Source organism: Osmerus eperlanus, chromosome 9 (genome assembly GCF_963692335.1).
Source record: "Osmerus eperlanus chromosome 9, fOsmEpe2.1, whole genome shotgun sequence".
Lineage (NCBI taxonomy): Eukaryota > Metazoa > Chordata > Actinopteri > Osmeriformes > Osmeridae > Osmerus > Osmerus eperlanus.
The window spans coordinates 13,681,490-13,697,007 of NC_085026.1; the positions used below are offsets into that span (position 1 = coordinate 13,681,490).

The 15,518-nt window shown below is 43.4% G+C and overlaps 2 protein-coding genes across 3 annotated transcripts in view; one reads left to right on the top strand and one right to left on the bottom strand.

The window, feature by feature from the left end:
* Positions 1-457: 457 nt before the first annotated feature.
* Positions 458-9,471, top strand: itpka (inositol-trisphosphate 3-kinase A). The gene is made up of 7 exons (XM_062470257.1): positions 458-1,149; positions 5,824-5,923; positions 6,028-6,241; positions 7,451-7,655; positions 7,745-7,846; positions 8,211-8,282; positions 8,411-9,471. Exons 1-7 carry the CDS (start codon positions 730-732, stop codon positions 8,666-8,668), a joined length of 1,371 nt encoding a protein of 456 aa, XP_062326241.1. The 5' UTR covers positions 458-729; the 3' UTR covers positions 8,669-9,471.
* Positions 9,472-10,243: 772 nt separating this feature from the next.
* ltk (leukocyte receptor tyrosine kinase) overlaps positions 10,244-15,518 on the bottom strand; it is a 38,466-nt gene continuing 33,191 nt past the window's right edge. For both annotated transcript variants that reach the window (XM_062470255.1, XM_062470254.1), the window contains exons 23-29: positions 15,311-15,440; positions 14,825-14,922; positions 14,460-14,552; positions 13,893-13,994; positions 13,582-13,716; positions 13,081-13,171; positions 10,244-12,806 (exon numbers count right to left, since the gene is read on the bottom strand). In XM_062470255.1, the coding sequence (XP_062326239.1) occupies positions 11,742-12,806; positions 13,081-13,171; positions 13,582-13,716; positions 13,893-13,994; positions 14,460-14,552; positions 14,825-14,922; positions 15,311-15,440 (1,714 nt within the window). In that variant the 3' untranslated portion in view covers positions 10,244-11,741. The remainder of the gene's footprint in view (positions 12,807-13,080; positions 13,172-13,581; positions 13,717-13,892; positions 13,995-14,459; positions 14,553-14,824; positions 14,923-15,310; positions 15,441-15,518) is intronic.

Consider the following 15,518-nt stretch of genomic DNA (forward strand, 5'->3'; position numbering starts at 1 on the left):
TTGGCTAGTCACTGCTGTTGTTGGTTTGCATGTCAAAAAGTCCATACATTTCTATTTTTAAATTATTTAAACTGAAATGTAATTATCATCTATCACTATCATTACGTTTCTGGCGGCATAATGTATTTAAAAGTTCACTCTTTTGTAAAAATGTTCATAGCACAAGAGTGAGGGCTTCAACACTTTTGACAGTTGATGTATTGTAGGCCTATATGTCGTTAGAATACTGTTTTACAAAAGACCACAGTCCTCTGGCCGATATAAAAGCATAATTTGTAAAAGTAAACTCAGCCGCGCACAGATAGGTTTGGGGAGTGCAGAAGTTTGAAACTGAATAAGGAAGTAACTCGACAAAAAGTCCAAATAAAACAGTTGATTTTACTCAGGATGATATGTTGAGGGCCATATGCGGATGTAATTAAATAGTGAAAGGCGTTTGACGCATGTGCGCGCCACACATGGAGAGGGTTTCCCCATACAACATCTACCGTCAGCATTTTGATAGCGGCCAGCAATGATTGTCAGAGGCGTTTTCTCGTACAACTCAAGGAATATGCTTAGGCAGAATAGGAGAGCTTATGACTTTGACTTAGTACGACAAAATAGAAATACAACTGTAGACTTTTGAAATGACTATATTTGAGGGAGAGCGCTTCAACTGATTTATTTGGGTAGACTAATATCCAATTCTGTTGCGCTGTAAGTCGCACGTTTACACACCACAACCAAATGCCGAAGGAGAGGCGAAAGACCTCCAAAGAGGCTGGACTTTCTGTGGCTGGGATCAATTGCGAGCGCAAAAACAGCCGCAGATCAACAGAGATCTGCGATGAACTCTCTCAGATGGCGGATCAAGTGGTCGGCCCATCGGCAGAGCTACCTTTTCTAAGCTCAGCACAAGATGAGACGATTATAGAAGTGCGCCGAGTACCGCAAGTCACTATCACACCGGAGGCAGGTGGTTGCTCCCGGGAGATGCAGCAAGAGGACTGGGGGGACGTGGACGGCCCGCTGCGACGGAAGATGTCCAACTCCTCCATCTCCTCAACAGGGTCGTCACTGGTGGAGTCCGAGGACGATGTCCTAAGCGACAACGAGACGAAGAGCAGAGGCATCATCACGCTTGATCACCTAGGGGACACGGGGGAAGTGAGTATAGCTCTTGCAGCCTACCAAGTTTTGCAGTTCTTCATAATGATGTAGACAGTAGACTGTATTCTGTGATAATTATCTATAGTTAGTAAAGATGTATACGGTCAGACCGCACATCAACAAATAAATCAAGTTGCTGAAATAATACACCTGTTGCTCCTTTTATTCATGTTTTCGATGTTGAGGTATTGTGTTCATGTTCAACTTATTATATGTCTATTTTAAAACTAGTTTGTATGCAAATATAATTCTATGATATTATTATATTAACTTTGTTGCAAAACCTTGAGAAAAGATGCAGACCATAAGTCATTTTGTGGAGTAAATAGTTCAAAGTTATTATTAAGAACAACGATTTCATGAAGCCTGTTGAGATGTGCTTCAGTGGTTCACTGAGAATCAACAGTGGAAGAGCTGTAGCACGAAGAGCCTCTTTACTGCAGACTGACTGTATGGTGAAATTGTCAAAGTACAGTACTGACATATTAAGACTGCTTTGGTGGACTTGCTTGATTCTTACAGAGGAATACTTGATTATTAGCACCAATCCCTTCCTACTCCTCAGAGCTCTCAAACCGTGATGGGTAGTTGGAGAAAACACTGGGAATGCTTTATAAGCTTGTAGTGTCCTACCTCCACACCCTTAGACATATGACTCACCAGGCACAAGTCTAAACAGCCCTCTGTTTAATCTCTGATATGTACAATGGCTCACACAGTAATGAATATAACACAGTGTGGTCTGACATGGCCTTTGTTTAATTTAAAAGACAAGAAATTATGAAATCCATGATCAGGCAGTAGCACAGAATTAAAACATCGAGGAGACAACAAGCAGATTTCTGTGTTTCTAATTACTCATGATGTGTGAACACTGAGAATTTGGCAGATTTAGCTGCTGTTTGGACGCTCTGCCTTGTTTGTGATCATGTGAGATATTTAAAAGGTCATTTCCTCTTGTGTGGTAATCTTCAGACATGCATAGCTCTCCTTGAGAGATGCATATCTAGAGGAAACCAGAGTAGCCAGGCCAGTTATGTTACTGTTGATTTCCACGTATTTATTGGATGTTCGGAATCAGAACATTAAGCTGTTGACCGTTCTAGAACGTTTCACATTGGCATAAACGTTCTATATCTTAGTAACAATTACATACACTGGAGGCGTGATCTACAGTAGGATTCTGTAGATCAAGATTCTCTTATCAAGCGGGGTATGCGTTTTACTCCAGCTGTGATTGATGTGGAAGTAAAACCAAGATCTAATGTTTACATAAACATACAAAACTAATTTGTTCAAAAAACTCATGAATTAATTGTATTCATGTTCGAAACCCCCACAAAAATAGAACGCACACACAAGTTTCTTGTGGGGATTCACACTTGCATTTTCCAAAACCCCTAACCCTAAACTTAACCTTAACCCAAAAACCTAACCTGAACCCTAACCTTAGCCACTAACCCTAACTATCCCTGCCACTAACCCCTAATGTTAAAGTTATTTGACCCCCCCCCCCATCCCTTCGCTAGAAATAGCACTTGAACTTGTGAGGACCTGGAAAATGTCTTTACAAATTTAACGTTTCTTAGTTAGTTCTTGAGGGGGCATCAGGCGCTTACAGCATAATAGCCAATACACACACACACACACACACACAGAACATACAATTGGTAAGACACTTGTTAAACCGCTTTTAAGCACCTACCATGTTGATGGTAATAATAAAACATACTATCACTTTAAGGCACATCACAGAGTGATGCATGTGATGTCTGATACATGTCAATATAGTCTTTGTCTTCTTCCAGTCCATCATCACATCCTGCTTCAAGTCACATTCAAGTGTAATTGTTTGAAGCAGGCCTGCCTTTCTCTAATCCTACTTCTCCTCTCAGCTACCTCCATAGAAGGTCTGCTGCTGTCAGTTTCCTTTAAACAGACTGAACACACATGGCCAGGCAGACCGGGCTGCAGTGTACACACTCCAGTTCCTTCACTCTGTGTTCAGCGGTCTGCCTGCCCTCTCCCCTTCAGCTCTCAGGGTCAATACAGAGGCCCTGTGGAAGCTAAACTCTCCTTAAACCTCTCCTCTACTGACTGTGTTAGCCACCCAGTAATAGAGTAAAAGGAAGTGCCTTGTGGAGTCTAACACTTTTTAAGCTCAAATGGAGAAAGTAGCAAATGAGCGTGGTGTGCACAAAACCTGCACCATGCCCCTTAAAACCACAAAGATAATTACATTTCTGATTCCGTATGGTCCCAAAGACCCATTAAATTCAAGGTTATCGTGCTATCAAAACCTGAAACCTCATTCTTGCCTTTGACTGTTAGCCATGTAGAAATAGCGTTAAAGGAAATGGAAAACATGGCATGTGGGGTCTGACTTTTTCAGTCACTGGTCATGCACAATCAGCCCACACACAGAAAGCAACCCACGCACCACCATCACGCCCTTTGAAACCACAATGATATTTCAGTTTTAAATCCTGATTCTGTACTGTCACAATGACCCACTATATTAAAGGTTGTCATGCCTAACTCTAACTAACCTAACTGAACATAGCCTACTGCATTAATACCAAACATGTTTAATAATGATCAAGATGAATACAGAAATAAATAACACATTATGTCATCTAAGAAGCAATCTGATAAACTCATGCATGTGTAATAAAGTGATGATGAATTCATTGAATGTGAGAAATTGAGCAGTGGCACACTTGGGTGTCACTGAGATAGGGAGTGTCAAAGCTCTCAGTGTTTCTTGTGTCTAGACAGACACTTCTAAGGACGGCAGACCTTAGAACCCCTCCATCTATAGAGCTTCCACAATCACTAAAGCATTATGACATTCCATCTCTTCGGGAGTCCATTAGACTTACGTACCATCACACTAACAGATCCGTTTAGAATCCATTATCTGTTCGGCTTCCATAGTTCCATAGAGAGAGAAGCAAACTGCTTGGGTGAATCATATTATTGTCAGTATCCTATTCCGGGCAGTGTGACTGTTATGTAATTATAGGCTGGTAAAGTTCAAGTACCACAGGCTGTTTTTTCTTTGAGGCTGTTGCTGTCCAGTTTTTTGTTCAACAAATTACACTTACAGGAAAGTGTTCCCATGACAGTGCATGTGGACAGGGTTGGATGGAACAATGCACACATCAATTTTTACATAAGTGTAAAATGCAAGTTCAACATACTTTGTTTGACTGTGGTGGTTGTGTACAGTAAATGTGTTCAATATTTGTCAAGGGCTGAGTCTTAAGCCTGAGTGAGTGTGTACACACAAATAAGGATTTGGGGCAGGACTCACTTGAATTTTTTTTTGTACATTTTTTACTAAAGTTATTTTACAGCACTAATATACATTTTCAGAGCAATCATTATTGGCACAAGAATGATGTGTTTTACTGCTGTTTTTGATACAAATTGGTTAGTGAGGTGTTGCACTGCTCTATTAGATGTTTGTTAATTAGGTGTTGTAGTGCTGTATCCAATCTTGTCGTAGTGTAGGAGAGGTGTGGCTGATGCATACTCTCTTTCAAAGTCATGTGTAATGTCAACAATAAGTACAAAGGACAACGTTTCTGTGTTGAAACTGGGGTACCGTAGGAATGAAGTGTTTTTTTGTTCCTGGGGTGAAGCTTGAGCTTTGTCTATGGAGATGTTTCAGTTTTTTCTACATTTGACTCTCAATTTTTTCAAACATGTTGATGATGATGTTTATGGTTTTGTATTTTAGAGAGAGCGAGAGAGAGATTGTTTATAGGCCTGTAAGGAAGCGACACCCACACAGGAGGCTAGTGGTGCCACGAGTGAACAGCAGCAAGTGGAGCATATCGCCTAGCCTTTCAATGCTACCTGGTATTTGTTTAGAATGTCACCGTTAAGTCAGTGTGCATGTGCATGTGATAGTGTTATTGTTTTGTGTGTTATTGTCAAATGTATTGTTTGTGATGTATGTTTTTACGTGTGTGTTTGGAATTAGTATTCACTACAGTGCACTGGGCAACAGGTTCAACTTCCTGTTTTAGGCTAATCACAGCAATAAGCCTCCTTTGTTTCCTATGCATACTCAGTTGAAGATTAGACAGCAGAGGTAAAACTGACTTAAAAATGGCCATGTTGCTTTCCACTGACTGAAGCCTTGTTGGCGTGGTAACGGTCTTTTTCCTGTACATGAGAGAGGGATGAAGTACTCTTTTCGTACTTTTCTTTAGCAGGTGTTCAGTGCTTTTTTTCTGTCTGTGAAAAAAACATGTTGTCAGTTGTGTGTGTGTGTACGTGTGTGTGTACGTGTACGTGTGTAAAAAACACATGTTGCTGACAGCATGGTGTAAGTGGCTACATTGGTCATTCAGGGGGGTACCGTAGGGATATGGAGATTTCAAAGGATATCAAAAGACTGGGATTTAGTCAAATGTTGAGTGAGTGTGGAAAGAACACAGAGGTCTCTCCTGAGACATGATCACTAACACATCAGATTAAAACTGAAGAACCCCAGAGATGGATGGGACCGAATTAAAATATGTCAGTATTTTCCTAATCCCTCAGAGTCTATATGATGAAGAATAGTCAGAGAACTGTGTCCTCCTGTGTATGATATTATGCTGGATGCTACTGGATGTGGGGTTCATATTCGCTTTTGTTGGCCTCCATGTTTCTCAGCACAGCCGACCATGGTGGAAGATAAAGACCATCGTTCAATGGCCCTTAGTGGCCTCCCAGAGGAAACGACTGTCCTGGGTGCAGCTAGCTGGACATAAAGGTAATAAAACACACGTGCACAAACATCCTGCTTGATTGTCCCAGACTGTTTGCAATCAATAGCATAAACACTCCCATTAAATTGATCTTGTTTGTCTACTCCAGGCAGTTTCAAGGCTGGCGACGACGGCACCATTCTGAAGAAGTTCTCGGAGAACGAGAAGCTGTGTTTTGAGCGTCTCCGTGGTGACGTGCTGCAGGCGTTTGTTCCAGGGTACCGCGGGGTGGTGATGAAAGACGGAGAGACCTTCCTTCACATGACCGACCTGCTGGCCTCCTTCGACCTTCCCAGCGTCATGGACTGCAAGATAGGAGTGAGGTAGGATGCCAATGAGAGAGACACACAGAGAGTTTAGAAAGACGATGATTGCAACTCGTTAAAACTTAATTTGGAATGAAACTGCAAAGTGATATATGTTATATTATATAGCTTATCTTCCATGCACTCAGCTAAATGCATGTGGATACAGTTAAAAGAATATGTATGATGACGTGATCCCTGAAATAATCCTATTAATCAGATCCAGACATCACACTATTTCTTTAAGTTAAAAGGTCATCTTTATCAAATTTTATTACACATAACTACTGTGTGTTTCCTGTCAAAATAATATAAGCCACACACCAAACAGTGTGACAACAGTAGTAACAGATAGTTGACTACTAAATAACACAGGGAATGTTTGCCTTAATAAGGTAACTGTCTGAACATGCAGAGTATTAGCTGCTGTTTGCGAGCACCTGTTGTTATAGATCTATGATACGTGAATACAAACACACAATGTACTGAGCCGCAGGTTTCCTGTGCTGAACCACACAAGCACGCGCGCACAAACACACACACAAACACTTACACACACAATCACAAGCAAGCAAATGAGTGCAGTCATAGGGCGTCCCTGGAGGCTCCCCTTAGATAAAAAAAAAAAAGAAAACGACCACAAAGCAAAAAAGAAAAACACTTCACACTGCACACACATCTGGATTCCACATCGTTCACACAATCCCACAAACACGCACAAATGTATGCATGCACGTCTGCACTCACACACACACACACACACACACACACACACACACACACACACACACTCACACACTCAAACACAAGCTGTGTCCCCCGGAGTCTCCTCTGTGCTTCCTTCTTTTTCAGAGCGGAAGTTCAGTGAAAGAGTGAACTGACTTCTCTCACACTCAAACAGACACTCAAACAGAACAGCAGCATTCTCTGCCGTGTTGTGTGCTCCATACTACACTCACAGGACTTTCTTCTGTCACTTCTCAAGTCTATAATGTATATATATGTACCGTAATACATTATAAGATACTAACCCATACTGTACTGTATACCTACAGTTTAAGGTTGCTCCATATCTACATTCCCTCTACCTCTGCCTGTCTTCACTACCATCTCTCTCTCTCTCTCTCTCTCTCTCTCTCTCTCTCTCTCTCTCTCTCTCTCTCTCTCTCTCTCTCTCTCTCTCTCTCTCTCTCTCTCTCTCTCTCTCTCTGTCCGCTCCCTGTCCAGGACGTACCTGGAGGATGAGTTGGTGCGAGCGCGGGAGCGCCCCAAGCTACGGAGGGACCTGTATGAGAAGATGCTGGAGGTGGACCCAGAGGCCCCAACTTCTCAGGAAGCCCAGCAGAGGGCAGTCACCAAGCCCCGCTACATGCAGTGGAGAGAGACTCTCAGCTCCACACACACTCTGGGCTTCAGGATAGAGGGTATCAAGGTAGGCTGGACCACATACTGTAAGCTTACACACACGCACACGCACACACACACACACACACACTGATTTGTTTCTTTTTGCCCTCACAGAAAGCTGATGGGACATGCTGCACCACCTTCAAAAAGACGCGGACTTCGGAGGACGTCACCAAGGTCTTCAGGGAATTTGTGGGAGACAACACACACATCAGTGTACGTCTGCAGCCTCACATATGCTGTCTCTAAAACACACACACACATACGGGATCTGTCGGCTTCCACAGCATTCATTAGCATGTGCCACCTAAGACAGGCTCTAGACAAACAGTTTTCCAAATAGTCAAATCTCAAACAAACTGGTAAATGTTTGGTCTGGATGAGCAAACTAAGATCACCTGTCAATAATTCAATTAGCTGTTTTTCAAGGTACACAGAACTGTACACGCATCATTACAGTAACATGAGCATGTGTTAACTGATAAGTTCAAGTGTATGCAAAATAGATCTAGAAGTTTATGTACTGTCTCTATCTCTAAAATATATGACGTCCAGCATGTTCCATATCAATATTCTACAGGACACATATTTAAGCAGACTGACTGAGATTCAGCAAGCTCTGAAGACATCTGAGTTCTTTAAACAACATGAGGTGAGGAAATGGCTGACTTGAAGTCTGTTGTCAAAGATACAATAGGTATAATAAAATACAATACACGTCTCGAGAATGTCTTTATTTATAACAACAATGACAACCGTTCAACTCTGCCCATCTCCAAGGTCATTGGCAGTTCTTTACTCTTTATCCACGACCACACTGAACGAGCTCAGGTGTGGCTTATTGACTTCGGCAAGACCACGGCGCTACCAGAGGGCCAAACGCTCAACCACCATGTTCCCTGGCAGGAAGGCAACCGTGAAGATGGCTACCTGTTGGGACTGGACAACCTTATCCTCACCCTGGGCTCTGTCAACACAGCAGGTGCCAAGGAGGAGGGCGCCAGCGCTCAGGGATCGGTGACTAGTAAAAAATACTAGTTACAAGAAAAAAGCCTAGTGAATGAACTAGTGGAGTTCATGAATTGACACGTAGTGTGACACGAGAGATGACTCCTGTGAAACACAACGTCTGGGATGGAAGAGCACATGTCTACCACTGAAGCTGATCAAGCTGTACCAACCAGAAACCATCCAGATCCATCTAAAACTGTGACTATGACTGAAACCTTTGGCAGACTACTGTATGTATCTGCCCTAGCACAACTCTTGTCTCTGTGTCCTCTGGAAGGAGTGAGGTTAAAAAAGAGGTTGCGGTTGTATTGTAGAGCCCTGACCACTGAACTTCTCTAACATGGCCAAGCCCTGGATTCTTGTTCTTTCTATCTATTTAAGGGTTCCCTTATTATCAGTAGTATGGAGTATAGGCCCAGGTAGCCTTATATTATGACTCCTATGCCTATACGGAAAATAGTATAGCTGTTTATAAGTTGAAAAGGTATGTTATCACCTTGATATTCAATACACTGGCTTTCACAACTTAAGAGTAAATGTTGTACCTTTAACCAATAATTGCCAACTTGACTGGTTCAAAATTCATAAATCAACGACGCAGGCCTGTTTGGTTCCCCGTGGTCGTAGTGGTCTGACAGATGTGGCCGCTTCACTCAATTAAGAGCAAAAAACTGAAACTAAACTCCATCGAGTTTAAAAGACTGTCAGCCCCACTATCCAAATATTTGAATCATCCTCTTTCGGTAAATTAAGCTCTTAACTATAGCCTCTAGTTTAACTGAGTAAAAAGATAGCTTTTTGTTAGTTTAGTTTTCTTACGGTACAGTAGCTAATGCTACCCGTCAGTACATAGTAGGCTATAGCTAATCAGCTGTCAAACTCTTTGATTTTGAGTAAGGCTCCTCTGCCAGATTACATTCATATTCACAAATACATAAAGTCTAGATCTTAACCACTGGTCTAAAAACCTAATAAACATCCAAACTATAAATGTATTCACCTCTGTTTTAATGCCAATTTCCACTACCGTGTCTCATTCTCCTCACTTTCTCTCAACCTCTAACCTTGGGATTTTTTTCATGTGACCCCCAATTGTCATTTAGATGTAATCATTAAAGTAACAAATTTAACATAGCCTAGTTTAAGTATGCAGTGTATGACTGGTGGTGCTATCCTAGCTCTGCTGCAGTGCTGGTACTGTATGTCAGTGTGGTGGAGGGCACCTGAGTTTGACACTCATGTGAACATAATGGTTTTAAGGACATTTTCAAGGTGTGATTGATAGATCTTTAATTCTGTAATCAAACTAATATGGATTATATTTTCATTTCTTCCCTCGCCACATGTAGAAGACCTACGCTGAATGTGACAGTTAAAGGTTTTCAGGGGCCATGTTGTGTCTTAATGAAAGTGAATCAGATAGTCTTTAGTCTTCTGGTGATTGATGAATAACCTCACAATAAAACACTACCGTCTTATATCCCAATGAGATAGCTTTGATGGGACATACTGAATTGTGATAATAAAATATACTGTACAAACATTTGCTTCTTCTCTGCATTAAGTTGAACAGTACTGTTTACAGGCCGACACACATTCACACACAGGTGATCTACTGTATATATTTATTTATTTGGGGTAGAGGTGAGGTACATAACAAATATATTGCATAGTTTATATCATAACATTTGTTCTAATGTAGGCACACCACTTTCAACTAGTGAGTCAGTAACATGAGGTGTAATTCAATTAAGTCAAATAAAGGTAGGAGGTTGTATCTTAATGGTAGGAAAGTGTGAATCCAGCGTGCGTCACAAAGAGCCTCCAACCAAGACCTACGGCTGTGATCAGACCGTGTCAGAGCAGGTGAACCAGTACGGCTGTGATCAGACCGTATCAGAGCAGGTAAACCAGTATGTCAGGATTAGTCGGTCACATTGTTTGACCGTAAGTATCCCCCAGGCAACTTGCCCGTCAAGTTGAGTCCTAAACAGTGGACATTTGCATGCCTCCAAATCATCATCATAATCACTGTAATTTACACCATCATCATCACCGTTACCAATCACCATCATCATCTTCTCGATCCTCATCTCATTTTTCTATTACATTAAGTCCTCTTAAAATTGACTATCAACACAAACAGTACAACTTAAACAAAAAAATAATGTTCAGGATGGACATAAATACTAAGAAACAAAAAAAAAAGAAAAGAAAACGGCACGTCTACACCTGAAGCAATCCACAGTAAACTGCATCAGATTTAAATGCTGCCCCCTGCTGAGTATAAGGAAGTACTGCACAGCCTGCAGCAGAGTGACAGACGGTAGCCAATGGCAGTGATCAACTATAAGACATCGTCATTAAAACATCCATACATAGCTATTCTCGAAATGAAGTAAAAACCACTACAACTGTCATGAGTTAGTCCAATTTACACACACATAACTAGGGTATCTGTTTAGTTTAAAATCCATTCTAATCTAATTTCAAATTGAATTCGATCAGGTTTACCTAGGAATTTACTTAACTAAACGACTAATGTAAATTATTATGATTATATTTGAATAAAAAATACCTAAAGTTAGTACTCAATGAATAATACACACCAACTAAGAAAAGAGAAACAGATCTACAAAAATGACTGCAAAATTCATATTTTAACCAGGAGCATCACAGCTACATGAAAATGTATTTGACAAAAATAGGGCCAAAATCACTTGGTTCCTATTTCTGCCATCTTCTGTAGGTTTTAACTGTGTGTGCGTGGAGTGTTAGGGTGTGTTCCAGTATTCTGCTACCACAGTATTGGGTTCATTCTACAACCCCAGTGTTACCTACAGCATGTTTCCATGTTCTAAAACCCCAGTGTTAGGTAGAGGCAGAACCATGGATCCTGACCTACCAATTCCAGCATGTTCCAGTGTTCTGCTACCAGTCTTAGGTCTACTCCAGTGTTCTAGTACGCCAGTAAGGGATGTGTTTCAGTGTTCTGCTACCATAGTGATGGCTGTGTTCTAGAACTCCCCAGTAATCAGATATTCTAGAATGAATCTGTTCCAGCGTTCTACTACCCCCTGAGGTGGGATGTTCCGGTGCTCTAAACGGGAGTGACACTGAGGTCCTCAGAAAGAGAGAAGCCAGAGTCTCTGTCCCTGGTGGGCTTCTCAGCTTTCGTGTGCCTTCTCACGTCCTCGTGTCCGTAGCTGGCGTGGCGCTTCAGGAGAAGCTTGGGCATACAGGACAAAGTTGTGCCCAGACCCAGAGACAACCCCAGGCCTGAGCCTGACCCAGGCCCAGACCCTGAGGAGCAGCTGGGGGCGGAGCCTGTAATGGTGCTGGTACAGGAGCTGGAGCTGGGCTCTGGGGCTTTGGGCACCACTAGGGGCAGGCTTTCAGCCTCGTAGCTCTGCTCGTCGTACGCATAGTTGACGTTCCCACAGGGGAAGCTCTGGAGCTTGGCCAGGTCCATGCCAACCACTGTGCCTGCAGTAGCACCACCTGTAGGGCATTTCCGTGAGGCCAGGTTGGTAGGTGCCTGGGAGGCAGACAGAGCCTGGCAAGAGGGAGAGGGGCTGGGGTTTGAGACATCAACGCTGCTGGATCCATCCCACCCAGGCTCAGGGCACTCTAAAGCAGTGTTGGGAGTGGCAGACTGGGGGGTGGACGTGGAGGACGAGGTGGACAGGGGCATGGACTGGGTGTGGGCCAGAGCCTTCTTTCCCCTGCCAAAGCTCTCCAGAACCCAGGACCCGTAAGTAGGGTTCCACAGGTTCTTGGTCTTGTTCTTCAGCCTCTGGCTTCCAGAGGAGGAGGAGCTTCTGGAGCAAGGGCGGTGGTGGAGCCACGCCCCCTGACACGCCCCTATAGCTGGCACAGGCTCTGCCCAAGAAGGCTCCAAGGCCTCACGGTATGATGTCACTTCCTGTGGAAGCTGCTGTGGCCGCTGGAGGAGAAGGCGGGGCTTGTGGGGCTGGGGGAGGGGCATCGGGGCAGTGCCAAGGCCCAGGCCGCCCAGCTGATTGGAGGGATCCTGTGAGGAGGAATGAGAGACTAGAAGAGGAGTGAGGCTGCCGGAGGTCTCAGGACGGAGTGCTGCGCTCCCATCCTCCTCCACCGTGGGGGCATACTCTACTGGCAGGGGCGTGGTTGTCACATCTGGGTCCTGAGAGAGGGAGGGAGTGAAGAGGAAAAAGTTGATAACGGATGGGGGGATGGGACAGATGGGTGAAGAAGGAGGAAATAATATAAACAAGGAAGAAATTAATAAAGGTAGGTAAGATGACAGACGTAGGGAGAGGGAGAGAGAAAAGGAAGGAAGGGAGGGAAGAATAAAGAAGGGAGTTTGAAGAGCAGAAGGTTAGAGAAGGTAAAGAGGGAACAAAGGTGGTGTCTGTATTGTCTATCAGTGGGGCGGCGCTAGGAGAAGACCAGGGTACCTGAGTGCAGTAGTTGACTCTCTCCAGGATGGTGGAGAAGTTGGGTCGGTGTTCGGGGCAGTGCTGCCAGCACTGGGTCATGATCCGGTACCTGCAACACAGACGGGGGTGGAAAGACACAATCTTCCCTCATCAACTGCTATCAGTCCAGTATGTAGAGCACTCAGCCTAACCCTAACCCATGTTTAAGACATGGACAGCAACCTCTGAACGGTTGTATTATCTAAGAATAAGTACTTTGTCACTGTAATTAATGGTTGTGCATCATCTCAGATAAACAACAAAACAATCACAATTCTGATATGGTGTCTGATCGGTTACCGAGCGATAATAATGTATTCATTTGGCAGACACTTTTATGCAAAACAATGAACAGGGCAGATTGGAACCTGGTACTTCTTAATCTGCAGTCTAATGCTCTGCCATTGATCCATTCCTATCCCCTGATAGCTCTACCCTATACTGTGGCTGTGCTGTGATGGTGCTCTAAGCTGTTCTTACACAGGGCCAGGGCAGCTCTTAGGCGGGTCCATTCGGCCCCCACTGGTGACGAACTCCAGCACCTCCTGGTTGGTCTTACAGGGATAGGGCATGTAGCCCAGGGAGAAGATCTCCCACAGCAGTACTCCAAATGACCTGTAGGGGGAGACGAAGGTCAGTGACTTCACCATACTCATAGCCCAGCTGGGCACTCAACAAACTTAGAATCTTTTGAAGAATCTGTTGGTGGTCAGAGATCAGGAATACTCTACATAGTATTTACTGAGTCCTGAATACATGATGCTATAATGTCTATGTAGCATCATGGTTACCATGTGTCAGTCTTGCAGGTGAAGATGCCCTCCATGAAGGCTTCAGGAGGCATCCACTTGACGGGCAGCATGGCACGTCCACCCTTTCTGTAATAACTGGCCCTGCACAGAAGCATTAACACCACCAAGGCAGCACATTGTCAAACAGGGTTCACCCAACAACAAAAACAGTCTCATGGCTGAGGCGGTGCTGTTCAGAATCAGAATCAGAAAGGGTTTTATTCGCCATGAAAGTTGGCACAGACAAGGAATTTACTTTGGCAGGAAGGTGCATACATTAAACATATAGGAATCTTAAAACTTAAATATGTGGTCTAACTATACAAAAGGAACAAAGTCTAGCTAATACTAAGGGGATTTAGAAAATATATATATATAAAGTAACCATAATTTACAATCTAGAAATACAGATAGTACAAAAATACAAATAGTACAAAAGATACAAATAGTGCAAATTGCAATGTGGCAAGGTGTCATTGTGCAGATTGTTAAATGCTGCATGTGTTTGTACGTATATTGATTACAGGTTATCGTAGTTTGTTTATGGACAGGTATAGGTTAGAGTACCTGTATATGTCACGAGCCATTCCAAAGTCCCCTATCTTGGCCACTCTGTCAGGGCCTGGACAGGTCAGCAGACAGTTTCTGGCAGCTATGTCTCTGGACACAGAAAACAGACTTTAAAACAAGCTTTAGAATCAATCCAAATCCCAGGTAGAGGTGTGCTAATGCTTTATCATGGTGATAATTTTTACATTTACGTCATTTAGCAGACGCTCTTATCCAGAGCGACTTACAGTAAGTACAGGTCGGGAATCGAACTGGCAACCTTCAGATTACTAGCACGATTCCCTAACCGCTCAGCCACCTGACTCCTGATAATGAATGATGAAACATGGTGATGAAGTGTAATAAGGCAGAGGAGTTGAAACCTGTGTATGAAGTGGTTCTCCTCCAGGTAGCGGCAGCCAAAGGCGATGTCTCTGGCCATGTGGAGAAGCTCCAACATGGTGAGAGACGAGGACTGACCCTGGAGACAGACACACAGGATTAGTTTCACATAGTAAACAAAGACACACAAATTGGTATTGCTATTCTTGTGGGTCTCTTTCAAAATCGTGTTATCTCTAATCCCGAACCGTCACTTTAACCATAACCATCATCTTTAAACAAGCCCCCCCCCCCCACACACACACACACACACACACACACACACACACACACACACACACACACACACACACACACACACACACACACACACACACACACACACACACACACACAGACACACACACCCCTTGCCCTGACACAATATTCTACAAAGAGAGATGTACACTATAGAGGATGACTTGGATTGAGACACAGACTCTGCGTTGCAGAATGATGGAAGATTAAGAGGCATTATGGAGACGTACAGCTCTGGGTCTGTTCTGCCTGAGGAAACTCTTCATGTCTCCTCCAGTCATCAGCTCCAGCAGGATGAACCGGGGCAGGATCTGAAGACTCACTCCAATGCAACGCACAATATTCAGGTGGCTGAACTTACTGTGGATACACGGACAAAGATTATCTCAGGGAGTCACAATGCACATTCATGTTCAAGTTTTTCAAGCCATTTTCCTG